This window comes from Chinchilla lanigera, unplaced genomic scaffold, assembly GCF_000276665.1.
Source record: "Chinchilla lanigera isolate Chin_1 unplaced genomic scaffold, ChiLan1.0 scaffold00082, whole genome shotgun sequence".
Lineage (NCBI taxonomy): Eukaryota > Metazoa > Chordata > Mammalia > Rodentia > Chinchillidae > Chinchilla > Chinchilla lanigera.
Genome location: NW_004955483.1, coordinates 179,877 through 196,045, shown reverse-complemented (window position 1 = coordinate 196,045; position 16,169 = coordinate 179,877). Strand labels below are relative to the sequence as shown.

The 16,169-nt window shown below is 39.7% G+C and overlaps 1 protein-coding gene and 1 non-coding gene across 2 annotated transcripts; one reads left to right on the top strand and one right to left on the bottom strand.

Annotated features, from left to right (window-relative positions):
- Positions 1-1,731: 1,731 nt before the first annotated feature.
- Positions 1,732-1,825, top strand: Trnai-uau. The gene is made up of 2 exons: positions 1,732-1,769; positions 1,790-1,825. It is a non-coding gene; the product is annotated as a tRNA-Ile (tRNA).
- A 7,721-nt stretch (positions 1,826-9,546) lies between these two features.
- On the bottom strand, positions 9,547-10,449 carry LOC102029399 (putative vomeronasal receptor-like protein 4). The gene has a single exon (XM_005403420.1). It carries the CDS (start codon positions 10,447-10,449, stop codon positions 9,547-9,549), a length of 903 nt encoding a protein of 300 aa, XP_005403477.1.
- Between the last annotated feature and the right edge of the window lie 5,720 nt (positions 10,450-16,169).

The window sequence follows — 16,169 nt, the reverse complement described above, 5'->3', positions numbered from 1 at the left end:
GGAGAATCACCTAGGTGGTCCTCCACACAGTAATACCTTGGTTCACAAATGCTTCTGTTCACAAACAATATGTAGAATGAATAGAAAATGAATAATAGAATGAATTAAAAAAATACTCAGTGGATTGATTTTTCACAAGGATGCCAAAAATACATAGCAGAGAAAGGATAGTCTCCACAATAAGTGGTATTGAAAAAACTGAGCATTCATACACAAAAGAATGGCATTAGATCTTTATCTCACATGCAAACAAATCAACTAAAATTGAGTAAATACCAAAATATAAGACCTGAAACTGTAAAATTCCTCGAAGGAAACAAACATAGAGGCAAAGCTCCTTGAAACTGGACTTCACAGTAATTTTTTAAGCAAGAGACTAAAAGCTCAGCTAATCAAAACAGCAGTAGACAAATAGGATTACAACAAACAAAATTTTCTGTACAGCAAAGCAATCAATCAGTCATGTGGAACAACATGGATGAACATATTTGCAAATTTTATATTTCATAAAGATTAAGACCAAAATAAGTATTAAGACACACTCACAACACAATAACAAAGCAAGCAAACACAAACGCCCAAACAAATAAGAAATTTGACTTGAAAACAACAAAGAAATTGAGTAGACATTTTGCAAAGAAGACACACAAATGGTCAAAAAGTATGAAAAAATTCTCCATGTCACAAATAATTGCAAAAATGCAAATCAAAACCTACAATGAGTTATCATTTCACCCTTGTGTTGCATATTATAAAAAAAGATAAAAGATGTATTGGTGAAGATACGGAAATAAAGAACTCTCAGTACACGGATGCGGGAGTGCAAGTTAGTAGACTAGTGTGGCAAACAGCATGGAGGTTCCTAGAAAAGTAAAATTAAAACTATCATAGGATTCAGCAATCTTGCTTCATGGTGTATAGCCAAATAAAAAGTCAAGATACCTGAAGGATATCTGCACCCCCGTGTTCACTGACAAATTATTCAGGATAGCTAAGATATGGAACCAGCCAAAGAGTCAACCAATGGATTAATAAAACAATGTACTATGGAATATTATTTGTCCTTACAGATGGAGATCCTGACATTTCCAACAACGCGGATGATGCTCTCTCCCACATCTCCCAACCACAAGACAGAACCTAAAGTTCCACGTAAAGCTTACACACGTTCATTTCTAGAGATAGCTCTTTACCCATTCATGGCGCCTCAAAGCATTCCGAAGCACGAGGTCTTTAACGCAGTTTGACACTTTGGAAAATGTAGTTTAATTTAGCACAGAGACTCCCAAAATTTCAGATATCCAATCCTGGCCTGTTTAGGTTCTTCCCCTCTAGACACTTTCCACTTTTAGGACCCAGGCAAGTGGCGGAGGACGCTCACAGTTGCGTTCCTATGTGGGCCGCTCTTCGCAGACAGCGCTGCGCAGCCCGCTCGCGACAGTCCCGCACCGTTCTGCGCCGCCGAGGACCAGCAGAGGGCTCGCTCCGGTCCCCTTCTCCAGAGACAGTCCCGTCGCTCTGCAACGGACAAGGCTCCCGCATGGGCCTGGGCTTCCGGACCGTGCGGGGCCCCAGCCACCTTCGCCAGTGTCTCTCAGAGGCACAGCCCCAGAATACAGCACGGCGCTTGGGATCCGCGCTCTTTGTGACCCGCGCTCTTTGTGACCCTGGCACAAGACACCAAAGTCCCTAGGGAGCCTTGGTCACACTGACCGGAAGCAGACGCCGGACGCTCCAGTGGCGCAATCGGTTAGCGCGCGGTACTTATAGGGCAGTATGTGTGCGAGCGATGCCGAGGTTGTGAGTTCGAGCCTCACCTGGAGCATATTTTTAGTGGAACTACAGTCCTTTGTGCTATCTGATGTATAAAGTGACCATACTTTCCCATCGTCAGTGTGTTTGCAGTTTTATGTGTTTATTCTAACCAGTTTCCTGGTTAGCGCTTTTGGAACTCCACAATACGAAACAGTTGCCAAGTGGTCCCGTTGTGCTGCCAAGAGTTTCTCACAGGTCAATCCCCACTCAAACAGACGCCAGATAACGGACATAAACTCACGTCCTTTATCCTCATTTTTCTTTTATTCTCATATTTTCTTGGAGAGTCTTGGGCAGATATTTAGTATATGTTAAGTAGCTTTCCCGACAGGTTAAGCACTGAACTACACTTGAAAGAACACAAAGGCGAGGATTGAACCGCCCTGGGTTCCTGTTTGGTTAGAGGATCTGACCCGGAAGGGAGGGCGGGATTACTGATTCAGTGCTGAACTCGACGACAGCTTGCTCTGAAGAAACTAAAAACAAGAAACTAAAAGCCACGCGATTGGGATGGTGGCAAGAGTCTGGTAAGAATCTGTCTTTCCACCTTCCTGAGACCCTGGAGCCAGCCTTAGATTGCCTAGTGCCAAATTTCTTAAAATAAAAAACATAGGTATTATAATAAACTTTGATAATGTAGTAATATTCGGACATTAGTGTATGCACATTTAACTCATAGAGGAATAGGTGTAGAAGGTAATTCCCTGCACTTCTGATTGACCACTGCAGTATTTAGCAACAGGGGCATCCCTGCTCATCAGGACAAAGGGGCTTATAACTGCATAACTAGGCACTAGAAATATTTTAATATTTACTATTGTAGAACCATGTGGCAAGACAGAAAATGAAATCTACCCAATAAAAGAAAAGGAATCAGGTCATGAGAATGAGAGTACTTAGAACAGCTCTGATTTCTGGGCTGGCCTGGTATGTAGACCTGGAAGGCAGGCTTGTGAAGGAAAATGAGATCTTGAAGAGCCCTGAGAGAGAGGAAAGTTTCCTATTTGCCTAGATGGTAAAATACAATACCTAGCATACATTCCAACTTCAGATTTGTTTGTTCTACTAACTGTTGTGTTGTACAATGGAGCAAGTTGGAGTTTATCAGAAAATTAAAGATACAAAAGAAAAGGAGACAGGAAAAAATTTGCCATGTAGGATGTGGTTTGAACTTTCTCCACAGGGTGGTTGTGGTCTTGGACCGCACTGAAGACACAGGTGGTGCAGATGGAAAGGCCTTGGGCCACTTTTCAGAGACAAGTCACAGTTTTACAACCAATAATACCCAGAAAGTTTTAGAAATAAAAAACTAGCTATACCTCTGTACCCTGTTGTACAAATGACTGCATTTGACAAAACCGAGTGAATAAGTATAAAATGTAGAGTCTGCCAAAATATATATACACCAGGAAAAGAAAAACTAGTGCCAGGACAGGGAAGAACTCTGATTATAGCCATAATCCTCACAATCTTTCAGTCAGGAGGTGGCTTCTGAATGGTTGCAAGGAGGAAGATCAGGACTTGAGGTGACAAATCACTAATCTGCTATGTGATTGGTCTCCACCAGGACTATAGCTCTTCAGTAAGCTGAGTCTCAGAAAAAAAAAATGGGGTTGTGGGAGCTCTGGGATGTAGTTCCTGATGGAGAGCTCATCACAGAAGTTGACCCAGAGGTGAAGGAATAAATGTTTTTCCTTTGATCTACTCTCCCCTCTTGAATTTGTAATGAGAAACCACTTCCAGTGCTGAAAAATGAGAATTCAGCTTATAGAAAAGGAGAAGAGTGGGAAGTGATACAAGATGCACTGCCTAACTCAAGGCTATCAAACTCCTCCTGGGTCTTGGAACTTTCCACACTCATCCTCTCCAGGCAGGAGTCAGTGCTCCCATCAGATATCTTTTAGGCTATTTCTCTTTATAGATCTAGGAGGGTGAAATTCTTATTGTTTTATTGTGGTTTATGAGGGTTATGGTGGATGGACTACACAGAGCCTGCAATCTAGGGGAGGATTCCCAGCCCTTCCAACACCTCTTGTACAGCTCTTGTTCTGTGAGTCCTGAGCCAAGGGGGTATACAAGATTTCTCATCTTCTCCCTAGATCATGTGTTATAATTCAGTGATTTGAAGGATTTTTATGGCCAAAGAAGCATCAAAAAGATTCAGTTCAAGGATGCTTTGAGTTCACAGAAATCACACTTAAGTGTTTCCCTAAGTGGACTAGTTATTAGTTATTATCTCCCAACTTCAATTACCCTTCTATACTCTGTTGTGTGATGCTAGGGCTGGAGCTGTAAAAAGCATGCTGTCAGTTTGCCAGTCACATTCTAACAAAAAGAAACAATGGAATGATCTGGGTGAAACATTGTCTCAAGATTCCTGCCTCTACCTTCCCTCCCTGCAGTGACAGGTGAATCCACTGGACAGCTTTTCCAGCGCTTGCAGAGGTGACTTCTCCATATTATCCACAAGAGTCATGTATTAGTCAGTTTATCCTTGCTGGTCAAAATACCCAACATGCAACACTTAAAAGTGGAGAGATTTATCTTGACTCCTGGTTTCAGAGAGTTCATTACATGGTCACATGGCTCCAATGCAGAAATGGGATAGTACAAGGGCCTGGTAGAAGATAGCCGCTATCCTATGGCAGCCAGGAAGCAATGAGAGCAAGAGGAGGAGACAGCCACTTTCAACCAGGCCCCAACTCCTAACAGCACATTAATCTACTGAATTCATCAATGGATGAATCCACTGATGACTATAATGTCTCAGTGATCCAATCATCTTCTAAATATGTGAGATTTTTTGAGGGACATTTAAAAATTTTTTTTTGGTACCAGGAATCAAACTCAGGATCTTGCACTTGCCAGGCAGGCACTTGTGCTGCCAAGCGATAACCCTGGCCCTTGAGGGACATTTTAAATCTAAACCCTATCCTTTTCGCTCTTTGTTTCCTCAGTCCTACAGGGATGCCTTATAGGAGGCAGGAGGGCTGCCTCCTGCTCTCTCTGTCATATCTTGTGTTCTCTTCTTGAATCTCTTCTTAGGTTGCTTAGTTAATAATCTTTTTTTTTTTTTTTTGGTTTTTCTCCGATACCAGGAACTGAACTCACGACCTTGCGCTTGCCAGGCAGGCGCTTTGCCGCTGAGCTAAATCCCCAGCCCCCCTTAGTTAATAATCTTGAAATAATCTAAAAATTCTGTTTATTAAACTCACCTTACTCAACTGGAATATTTTTAGTCTCTTTATTAGACTCTGACAAATGGACACAGTGAAACTAACTCCATAAATGTGCAAAATATAGTGCATATTTTGTACATTATATCACCTCTGACTTCATTTCTGTCAGCCTACACCCAGTCTTGAATTGGTTGTGTTGCAATGCCCCATTGTCATACTGACTAGGTCATGCTGGGAAGAGTGAGACTAAAAAGTAATTGGGGAGACATGAGAAGTTAGTAGTTTGGGACATTTCAGGGTAAAGCATAAAGAAATGGATTTGTTCTGTTTAAAAATGTTATTTAGATTTTTTTCAATATGCTAAAAGTTTGAAGGAGAATCAAATAAAAAACAGTGCAACATAATTTATTTGAAATACACTCTCAGCCTTGGGCAAGTGGTGGTAAGTGAAATTACCAGCTATTTATGAAATATACAGTTCTTTTTATCATGGTGTGTACAAAGCATGAATTATTTTATTTTATTTCATTGTTTTTTTTTTTTTTTCCAGACAGTGTCTTGATACGCAGTTCAGACTGGTCTTGAACTCACTATGTAGCCCAAGTTGGCCTCGAACTCATGACAATCCTCTTGTCTCAGCCTTCTGAATAATGGGATTACAGGCATGTGCTGCCATACAGAGCACAGGAATAATTTTAGATATGTTATATAATGGGAGAGATGAGCAAATGTGCCCAACTTCTAGGAAGTCAAGTGTCCCCAAAGGAAGAAGAAATGTATAATGTGGAATGGAGAAAAGGTAAAAGATCAACCAATTGAGAAGGATTATATTTAGAGGTATAAATGTGAAGTTACATTTAAAAAATAGGTGAATATGTGTATCTATGGCTATGTACATATGATCTGTGCATGTTTACATCCATAAAGTACATGTATTTTTCAGGTTTGCAGGGACACTAACTACAATCAGAGGAATAAGCATTCTCATTGTTTTCAGGGTGTGCACTGTTTGCCACTAGAAGAACCCAGGAATCCTTAGAGAAATAGTTGATACAAGATATGAGGTGGATAACCACAGCATACCTCTGGAAGTCTCATCTCAGAAAGTAAAGGAGTGCTAGAAACAAACCAAATATACAAGAAAGCAAAGCATAGAAACAATCAGCACATGTCTCAAGGACACAGAAACAATCAGCACATGTCTCAAGATCATTTTTTTTTTTTGAGACAGGGTCTTGCTATGAATATATGTTCAGGATGACCTTGAACTCACTACATAGCCAGTCTGGGCTCAAATTACACACAAGGTCATCTTGAAGAAAGTCTCAATAAAGAAAGGTAACACTGAGATCAAAATAATGAAACCCATGATGAACTGCACAGCATTAACCTTCAATAACTAAGAATAGATGGGAGAGATAGTGTGTACACACACAAATGCATATATATATATATATATATATAGTGGTAAAGTTATATACAATATAAATATAAACATCAATAGTCATACATACACAAGTAAAATGAGCTTTATCACGTGTGAAGAAAATGAGATAAAATATCAGCAAGAAGTGAAATCCATTAGATTACTGGTGCTTTAATATTTTTGAAACTCTGTTTGAAAATTTATATAAAAACTAAACAAAAAATGAAACAATCATGAGGCAGATGGTGACCCTGCGGAGAGGTGATTGATGACAGAACAAGGACTCTCAGGGATTCTTCCACCTCTCAGGATAGTGCTGGGTTTGCCACCACTGTGCTCAGCCCCTCTTTTTTTCATCTCCAAAACTTTCCTTCAGAGACTCAGCTTTCATAGAACCTGCTTTTCCCAGGTATTTATTACTCATTATAATTCATCAGAATTGAGTGCTACTCATGATCATTCATCTGTGCGTTTTATTCTTATGAAACTTCTAGAAGGAGCTGAAAAAATCTCCCCTTTTCCAGGATCATTTGCTCCCTAAGGGAGACTTTCTTAAGGGTTTAAGCACCAGATCCTTTGGACAATCAAATGATAGGAATGGGACCTGTGCTTCAGCAAACCATCCTTAGAGACAGACACACAGTTCTTCTTTTGAGTTGGGAGTGTTGGAGGGAGGAATTGAAACTTATGTTTCTTGTAACACAGATGACCCAGGATAAAAGTCCAGGAATGACAGGTTCCTCTTTGTGCGATTTCACCCCCAGTGTTCAAGAATTGCAGTAACACTGAGTAGATACTGATCACTTTCCTGCTGAGATTCTGCCTTACTTCTCCAGACTCTTTATTCCAATTTTCTAGCTCCATTGAGGTGGACTGTGGCAGTACGTGTTTGGGAGCCTGTGTTACCTGTGGGCAACTGGAGCTCTCAGCATGGTGAATCCACAGAGGCAAGGGCCAGGTTCACCTAAAGCCAGAAAGTGACTGAAAACTCTAGAAGGTCACATGTGGCAGCCACATCCTCCATGTGAGGGAAGGTTTTTTGTGTTTGTTTTTTTTTTTTGAAGAAGGAAGGCAGCAGATGATGTTATGATGTTTTTGTGCACCAGTGCTATGAAAGCTCACCTTCTGTCCCCACATGAATTTTCCACTCCAGTTTCTTATTCATTCCTCTGTAGATGGCCATCTCTGCATCTCAAGAGGTCTCCAATACATCTTCTCAGCATCCTTCTGTAGGAGTTTCAAGTCTATATAACTTCTGAAATGAGGTACTCAGAGGCAGTAAGATGCTGTAAACTTTTAACTGAGTAGAGAAAGTAATGGATGACCAGTGCACTGTACTCTGAACATGTGGGTCTGAGTTCACCTTGTTGAGGTGTCCAATGTGAATTCTCACAATGGTCTTCCTGGGATGTGCCCTATGTGTTAAGTTCATCACTCCATCTCCTTCACCTAGCTTTTCTCAACTCCCTATGATTTTTACTTTTCTTTTGCTTTCCTCTTTCCTCTTGTAAGCAAGAGTATTTTTGGATTTATGGTATTTTTAAATCCTACTGGAGTTTCTTTTTAAATTTTTACCTCATGTAAGACATTATTCTGATATTTAGCAGAATTCTGAAGGGGCATTTAGTTTCAAGTTATTGAAAGAATGTCTATGCAGCTCTTCCTTAGATCAATTTTATAAAACTCTAAATCTAGGAAGAGAGAGGTGAAAAAATAAAGAAAATAGAAAGAGGGAGAGTGAGAAGGAGAGGGAAGAACAAGAGAGAGAAAGAAAGAGAAAGAGTTGCATTGTGATAATAGGCCAAAATAGCTCATGATAAGGGGATGGAAGATGTAGAATTTCTTGTCCCTAACTGTGAGTAGGAAAATGAATTCTTGGGAAAGAAATGAGACCAACAAGCTCAGCAGAGATCAAGATACTACTTTGTAGGATTAAATACTGAAAAATAAATGTCTTTAAAATTGTTAACATACATTTTACCTAAGTTGTTAGCCAATCAAGATAATATTTATTTTCATTAAAAAATAAAGATACAATTTCCATTTATTTCTGAGTTTCAAGCACAACAGCTTTTTTAGCAATTTCTTTGACAAGAAATACTCGAAGTGTTAGTTTTTTGTCTAATATATTTATTTCCATAGATTACATAAAATTATTTTTAAAGACAAGTAAATTTTAAAATGTATTATAAATCTTTGTAGCACCTGCATAATCAGTTGTTAAATGTAAATTCTAGTGCTCTTGGATTCTTAAGGTTTATAAAAAGATATTTGGATTCTGTTTTAAAAAAAGATATTTGGATCCATTAAATGTTTTTTATAAATTATTTAAATGTAAGTTTTAAAATTGCAAAAATGTCCATCCTGCATGTGGGTCCCTGGACCACTGTGACCTGAGCAAGGAGCCACTGTCCCTGGGGAGGAGGCTGTGCACTAAGTCACAGGAAGTGGAAAATGCCTCCTACCATGGGCAACTGGTCAGCTTGGGAGCTTGTGGATTCCAGCCTCATCTGGAATACCATCTGCACATTGCAGAACTTCAACCCACCATGCGCTTTTCTATGTATCTTGTGACCCTGCTTCACAATGTTAATGCAGATGGGATAGTCCCAGGGCATTTATTATTACCTGTTTCTTTAGCACTTCTGGAACTCAGCAGTGGGAAACAGCTACCAACCAAATTCCCTGTGCTGCCTCGAGTTAATGTCTCCCCATCGCACCCACTTTGTCTTGCAAGTGGACCTCAGGTAAAAAATTTGGCCTGAAATCCTTTCCACCCATACTTCTCTAATGCTCAGGGTTCCTTGGGGGCTCCTGGCACAAACTTAGTTTTTAAGTGATTTTCGGGAGGTGATAAGCTTTGAACTCTGTTTGAGGAAACACGAGGTAGATAACAAGAGAGGGTAACTGCCTGGGGCTTTGCTTAAGAGATCTGACTTGGAGATTACTGACAACAACATAAACTCCAATATTTTCTCCTATGCAAGCAAGAAGCTAATATCCACATGATAGGGATGGTGGAATAACTACAATCATAATGCTCTGATACATTAGCTCATTAGGTCAGATAAATTCCTGCTATATATACCTCTAGTTTATGGAGGAATGGGTATAGAAGTGAAGTTCTCAGTGTGCATTCCTGTATTTAGCAACATGGACAGCCCTGCTCATCAGGACAAAGGGGCTGACACCTGCATAACCAAGTACTAAAAATATTTTAATATTTAATGTTGTGGAACCATCTGGCAAGATAGATCCCATGTAGAAGGAGAAAATGAAGTCAGCCCAGTAAAAGTAAAGGAAGCAGATCATGAGAATGAGAATTCTTTGAGTAGCTCTGATTTCAGGGCTGGAATTGTTTGCAAACCTAGAGCTATACAGGTAGAGAACACGCTTGTGATGTTTGTACAGACGGATAGCCATGTACCCACTGCTCCAGCCCATGAGACTCTGGAAGATGAGATCCCGAACAGCCATGAAAGAGAGGAAAATCCATCTAACTATTTGCCTAGATGGTAGCATATAACAATGGCCAATATATATTCTAATCCCAGATTGATTCATGCTTCTGACTGCTGTGATGTAGTGGAGCAAGTTAGAACTTATTAGGAAATTAAAGATCCAAAATAGGAGGAGACATAGAAGAACTTGCCCTGTAGTCTGTGGTTTGAACTTTCTCCACAGGATGGTCCTGGGACTGATAGTGACCACCTGGACCACACTGAGGAGACAGGTGGTACAGATGGAAAGACCACGAGCCACCCTTTCAAAATAAATCACAATTTTACATCCAACACTACCTAGGAAGTTTCTAAAATAAAAAATTGTGGTTGTACCTCTGATCCCTGTGCTACATATAATGATTGTGTTTGAAAAGGCCAAGTGGATGAGGATAGAGTCTATGGGTCTTTTCTCAGTAATCATAACAAAAACATGTATATGTTTTATGAATATAAGGATGTTTCCAATACTTCCAAGTCCACTAAGAGAGAGGAAAATTATTCTCTGGATGAGGTTACTCCAACTCATCTTTTCATGTCATGGATATGACTAAGGAAGAAAATGTTTTGAGAAACACAAATTAATAAAGATAATACATTTCTTGTCTGTGCATTTTCTCTGTGTTGACTTTAATGAAAAGAACTATTTCTAAGATATATAAGTGAACACTTTCCTAGCTGGCGCCTGATCTCATTCTTTGCCCCTTTCCCTCTTCTTTTCTTGCTTCCACTGCCATGGGCACAATGACAACTACACTTTGGACATAAATTCCATTCTAATATATCGAACCATCTTTCCAAAAAGGTTTTCTTTATACTACTAACCTCTATTTTTTTTTTTTTTTTGGTACCAGGAATCAAACTTGTGACCTTAAGCTTTCCAGGCAAGCACTTACGCCGCTGAGCTACATCCCCAGCCCCTATATGACCATTTTTATGCTAGACAATAGCTAAGAGCAACATTCTACAGTCAATTTCTAAGCCTTGGTTCAGAGCATCGGCTTCACTGACTCCTTCCTTTTCACGTTTCACACCTACTCAATCAAGTCACACTACTGGGTTTATTTGTGTTTCACCCAGATCCTCTGTACCATGCCAGACATACGTATGTCTCAAATTAGGAGTGAGCTGAAGAGTCATTGTAGCTTCTCCAAAAAATTATACCTGGCTAAATGGAGTTGCTTCTTGGGAGGCCATTGTGTACCTTACCCTTCTCCTTGAACCCTGTGATAAGTCTTGGACACAGGTGACACAAAGTTGTTAGGTAGGAGAGTAGAAAAGTTAAGCCCTCATGCTTCCAGGTGGGGCTAAATCTGTGGAAAAATTTATTTCCCAGTCTTGCACATGGGTGGTGTACAACTGAAGCTGATTTCTTTATTCCTCCTACTTATCCTGTTCTTAATTTCCATTTTTCTTGAGATCACTCTCCCAGAAAGAATCAGAGAAAAATTTCTGTTTCAGGTCCTGGTCTTGTGGACTCCAACAAAGACACATATTACTTATTCTAACTTTTAATATTTGTTAAGTCTAGTGATTTTTCTCAATTCCATTTGGTACATTTTGAAAACCAAGGCTCCCTAATGTCTCACATTGTAAGTTGTATAATTTCTTTATAAATGGTATACAGCCCTTTTCTTGTCTCATGTCATTCTATATTATAGTCAAAGTGAGCTTTTGAAACAGAAATCGTTTACTTTTTTACATATAACATAAACTTTGCACATCAACTACAACTGTACTTGTCCTTCACAATTTGGCATCCTGTCCTCCTTACTAAATTATTTCTTCCCCCCAAAATTTGTTAACACTGCCGCTTCTCTTGAAACAAGAATATGTTCAGTGCCCCTGGGTTGCTCTTTTTCTATTGCTACCTTCACAGCTAACTGCTGCTTGAAGATCACAGATCAGCTTAGGATTTTGTCTCTTGCACTTTTGCTTAATGTCTGTGCTGCCTGTATATCTGCTTCCTTCCTGCGCTGTATAATGCAAACATATGAGACATTGCCTTTCTAGCTGATGTCTAAATTGCTTAGCGTAGCACCTACTACTAAATGCTCCAAGCTAGTTTGTAAGTTTTGAAATATGGCTTATGGTTGTGAAACTCTACATTAGTCACAGAGATGAACTGACAAACCAGTTAGAGAGATATTTGAAATGTGTTTCCTTGTGAATGTTAAGACTGAATGGCCTGGAAGAGTCAATTCACTTTTAATGACAATTTCACCAGTGCTCTAGTGTCTCCTTACATGGATGGGTGTGGGAACTTCCTGGCTTCCACTGATCCAGTGAATTACATGGGTTATTTATGAAGAATTATGGATAAGAATTAAGAATTATAGGCATTTCCACTTGCCCTATCTCCATCTTGGGTCTGCTTATGACTTGATAGTTATTTTCAGGTATACCTCTCTCAGGTATCAATAACAGATTTTAGAATGAGGAACTTCTCTCTGTTTTCTGAAGAGCATCACCTTGGGCTGAAAAGCTACATAATTATATGTACTGTGTAGGTTGCTGGAAAGAGATATTTATGTGTATATATTAATAAAATCTCACAAGTTTTTAACCTAGATTATGTAAGGATAAAAAATGCAGTCTGCATTCATCTAATCAAGTCAGGGTTTTCTGGTAGCTAATGGTCAGTTGATGCACGAGGGATAACATTGAACCTGAAAAGTATGACAGCTCAAGATTATGACAACAATCTTTCATTGAACCACCTGAATTTCAAATCCTGGCTTTCCCAAAGCCTACATACGTTACCATGAATATATTACCTGGGCCTTCTAAGACCCTGTGTTCTATCTATAAATTAGGGAAGGTGCTTTGTGCTATATAGGCACATTGTGGCAGCAAGCATTAAAAGACCATTTTCTAAAAGCAATTGTCAGTGTTATTATATATTCTAATGTCTGTGTTTCCTCCAAGACTCTGTAATTGTACAGTGTGGTAAATTTTGGAACTAGGAAAGTGAAAATTCAGAACAAAAGAAGTTATAATGAAAAAGGCAAAAGTACCCCATCTTGAAAAGAACAAAGGTCACCAGAAACAATATTAATAGTCCAAATAAAAATTATATCCATTTTGAATTTAAAAAATATACAAAGGCTGCAGGGACACTGAAGAAAATTACAGCTCTCAAACCCCCGGGTGGAAAGGTCACCAAGGTTTCCTATATCTCCCGCTCTCATAAAAAGAGAAGCTCTGTGATGGAGACCACTATGAAGCAGAGCTGAGCAGGACTTAAATTAATCAATTAGTTTTTCATGTTCACTTGTGAACCTGTCCAAGGCCTAGGCTCCTTATCTGGAAATGGCAGACTCATAGAAAGTGAACCTCTGTGAGTCACTAATCCTTACTAAAACCTGTAGTGGTGGATGAAGCCAGAAAGCCTCAAAGGATAAGACAAGATCACAGCCAAGGACACCTGGATCAGACAACTGGATGAAGTCTACAGCCTCAGGCATCTCATTTTTTTTTTTTTTTTTGTCTTTTTGAGACAGGGTCTTGCTATGCAGTTCAGGCTGGCCTTGAGCTCACTTTGTAGCCCAGGCTGGTCTCGAACTTGCAACGATCCTCCTGCCTCAGCCTCCCGAGTGCTGGGATTATAGGCATGCACCACCATACCCGACAGGCATCTCATTCTTGACTGGATTAATTTAATACTTTATTTAGAGAAGTCCTTGAGTAGTTCCACCCTTCTTGAGTGGATTAATTTAATACCTTATTTGGAAAAATCCTTGAATGGTTCTGCCCTTCTTGAGTACTCCCCTCCCTTCTTTTGATAACTAAATAAATACGGGTGACCCAGAGAAGGTCTTGGTCTTAGCCCTGAGAGAATCTTGAATTCTGTGAGAGGGCTTTGATCCTCCTGGAGCCCTAAAATCATCCCATTTGCCTTTTTTTATTTAGCCTTCACCAAACACTCATTCAGGAGATTGCAGACCTGATCAGCCCACAATAACTAAGGGATATTATTAACCCGATAGCTCTAGATACAGTGCATCCTACATGTTGCCCACAAAGGCTTCCTGGTGGACCAGTGAGACCAAAGTTTCTGGATATGAATTGAGAAATGATGGACCATCTTCTGCCTCTGTCATGGCACCTGCCCCTTCTACAAGTGACAGGGCACTACCTTTTTCCCTACCTTCCTCTAACCAGCCCTGCCTCTAGCATCTCTCCTTCCAAAGCAAAAAGCAGCCCAGTCCACAGAGTCAGATACACTTACCTGTGCAGTCTGTGCAGCCCAGCTGAGGATGAAAATTCCAGCAGAGCAGCACCAGCCAGACCCTATTTATCCTTCCCTGAGTCCCAGTGCTCATGGCCAACTCTCACTATTGTCAGAATGTCAATATCATGAATCTTGGCTTCACTATGAGAAAAGGGTTCCTTTGGTACCTCTTTATCCCTGGGGTGCCACTCTGCTCTCTCCCTGCTACTCCATAAATTGCTGAGCCCCGGAACTTCTTGATGTAATTACAGTGAATGTGCAGTAGTGAGTAAATACGCAGTAATGAGTAATTGTTATACCCTGTCTCTTCCCCACTATCACCATCACACAGGAACCAATTAGGGAGAAATACTCAAATATCCAAAATGGTAACTTTCTGAACATTTTCAAAGTAGATTGTACTTCACTAATAAAGGATCACCAAGTAGTGAATATGTATCTTGAGGTGAAATGTCTAGAACACAGCAGAAGGGGAACTTGAGAGCTGGTGTGGTCCTCTTCCTCATCTGGGTGCTTGTTGTATGCATGATTCAGTTTACTTATGGTTTCTGCATTCCTTTGTCTGTATTTTTCTTTTAAAAATTCACTCCTACACAATGGTTTTTCCTTTGAAACCTCAGATTTTGCATTTGTTGCCCAGATGTAGTTCAGAGATCTATGTATGGTTGTCAATATCAGAATTACACAGAATTATCAGAATTCTGGCTCCCTACTACCATTTTCAGAAATTGTCTCTTTCTCATTTGTCAGTAGACAGTGAAGGAGAGCCAAGGAGAAGAAGGCAGCTGACTACAGGAAGCAATGCAGTGTAGTTTGATCTGTAACCATCCCTTCCCTTCTCAGTGGCCTGTTCACTACCTGATGCAAAGGGATCAGCTGAAATTGGTGGATATACCTAAGACCTAAAGTTCATGTAACATTATGTTTTGAGCCTCACAAACAGCCATCAGCACTTAGGAAAGTGGAAGTGAGAGGAGGAAGGAACAGAGCAAGGCTCTGACTGGTGCCCAGAGGCACTGACCTGGGAACAAGCCAATCACATTATCTCCTCAGTCCTTCCAATCCCAGCTCCAGGCTCCTCTGTTGCTGCAGGCTGTGTCCCACTGAGCATTCAGTGTCACCTCCCTGGCTACCTGGGACTACTGGAAGACAAATTTCTTTCAGGCAATTTATTCGATTCTTATAAGTTCTTCAGTATGGCACTGGAGCTCCTCTAAATTCAAGATGTGTTTCAGGATGTGATGATGTCACAGTCACCTTGTGTATTGTTCAGAGAGCTCTTGAACAGACACAGAATAAAGTCCAGACACAAGTACAACTGATTTGTAAAGGTTTAGCTCAGTCAAGAAGATAGACACACACATTTATAATGAATTATACATCTGCAATGTGGAGGCACTTTCGTTTAGTACTTTGAGCTGTCTGTAAATATAAATGATGTGTGTGTGCCTAGCTCATGTGTATGCATGATTAGAGTCAAAGTCAAACTATCTCCCACATGTAAAGTTGTTCTGTAGCAATAGAGAAAACAGACAATGTTTACTTCTGGAAAGATTAGATAATTTAGATGAATTCTATCTGATGCATTGTTGTTGTATTCTGCTTTTGATTTCATATCCAAGAAATAATTGTTAAATTTAAGATAATGTAGCTTTTCTTTGTTTTCTGTGTTTTCTTTTTCTGTCTTTTCTTTTCTGTGTTTTCTTTTCTTTTCTTTTGTTGTTTTACTAAAATTGGTTCTTAGATCAATTTGGTATTCATTTTTATACATGGTGTAAAGTCTAGCTTCATTTTTTTAATCTAGTCAAGTTTTTCCAGCACCATTTTATTGAAAAGCCTGTTTTTTTCTTTCCCCATTGAAATGTGTTGTCCCTCTCACCAAAAATCACTTTATCATACACATGAGGGCTTATTTCTGCTCTCTGTAACAGTTTATTAAATTAAATATCTACCTTTATGCTAGTACTATACTGTATAATTACTGTAGCTTTCTAGTAAGTTTTGAAGCCAGGATG

Bases quoted from the DNA above. Each gene is read 5' to 3' on its own strand.
- LOC102029399 (XM_005403420.1), bottom strand. From the start codon at position 10,449: ATGAGTTGGAGTAACCTCATCCAGAGAATAATTTTCCTCTCTCTTAGT.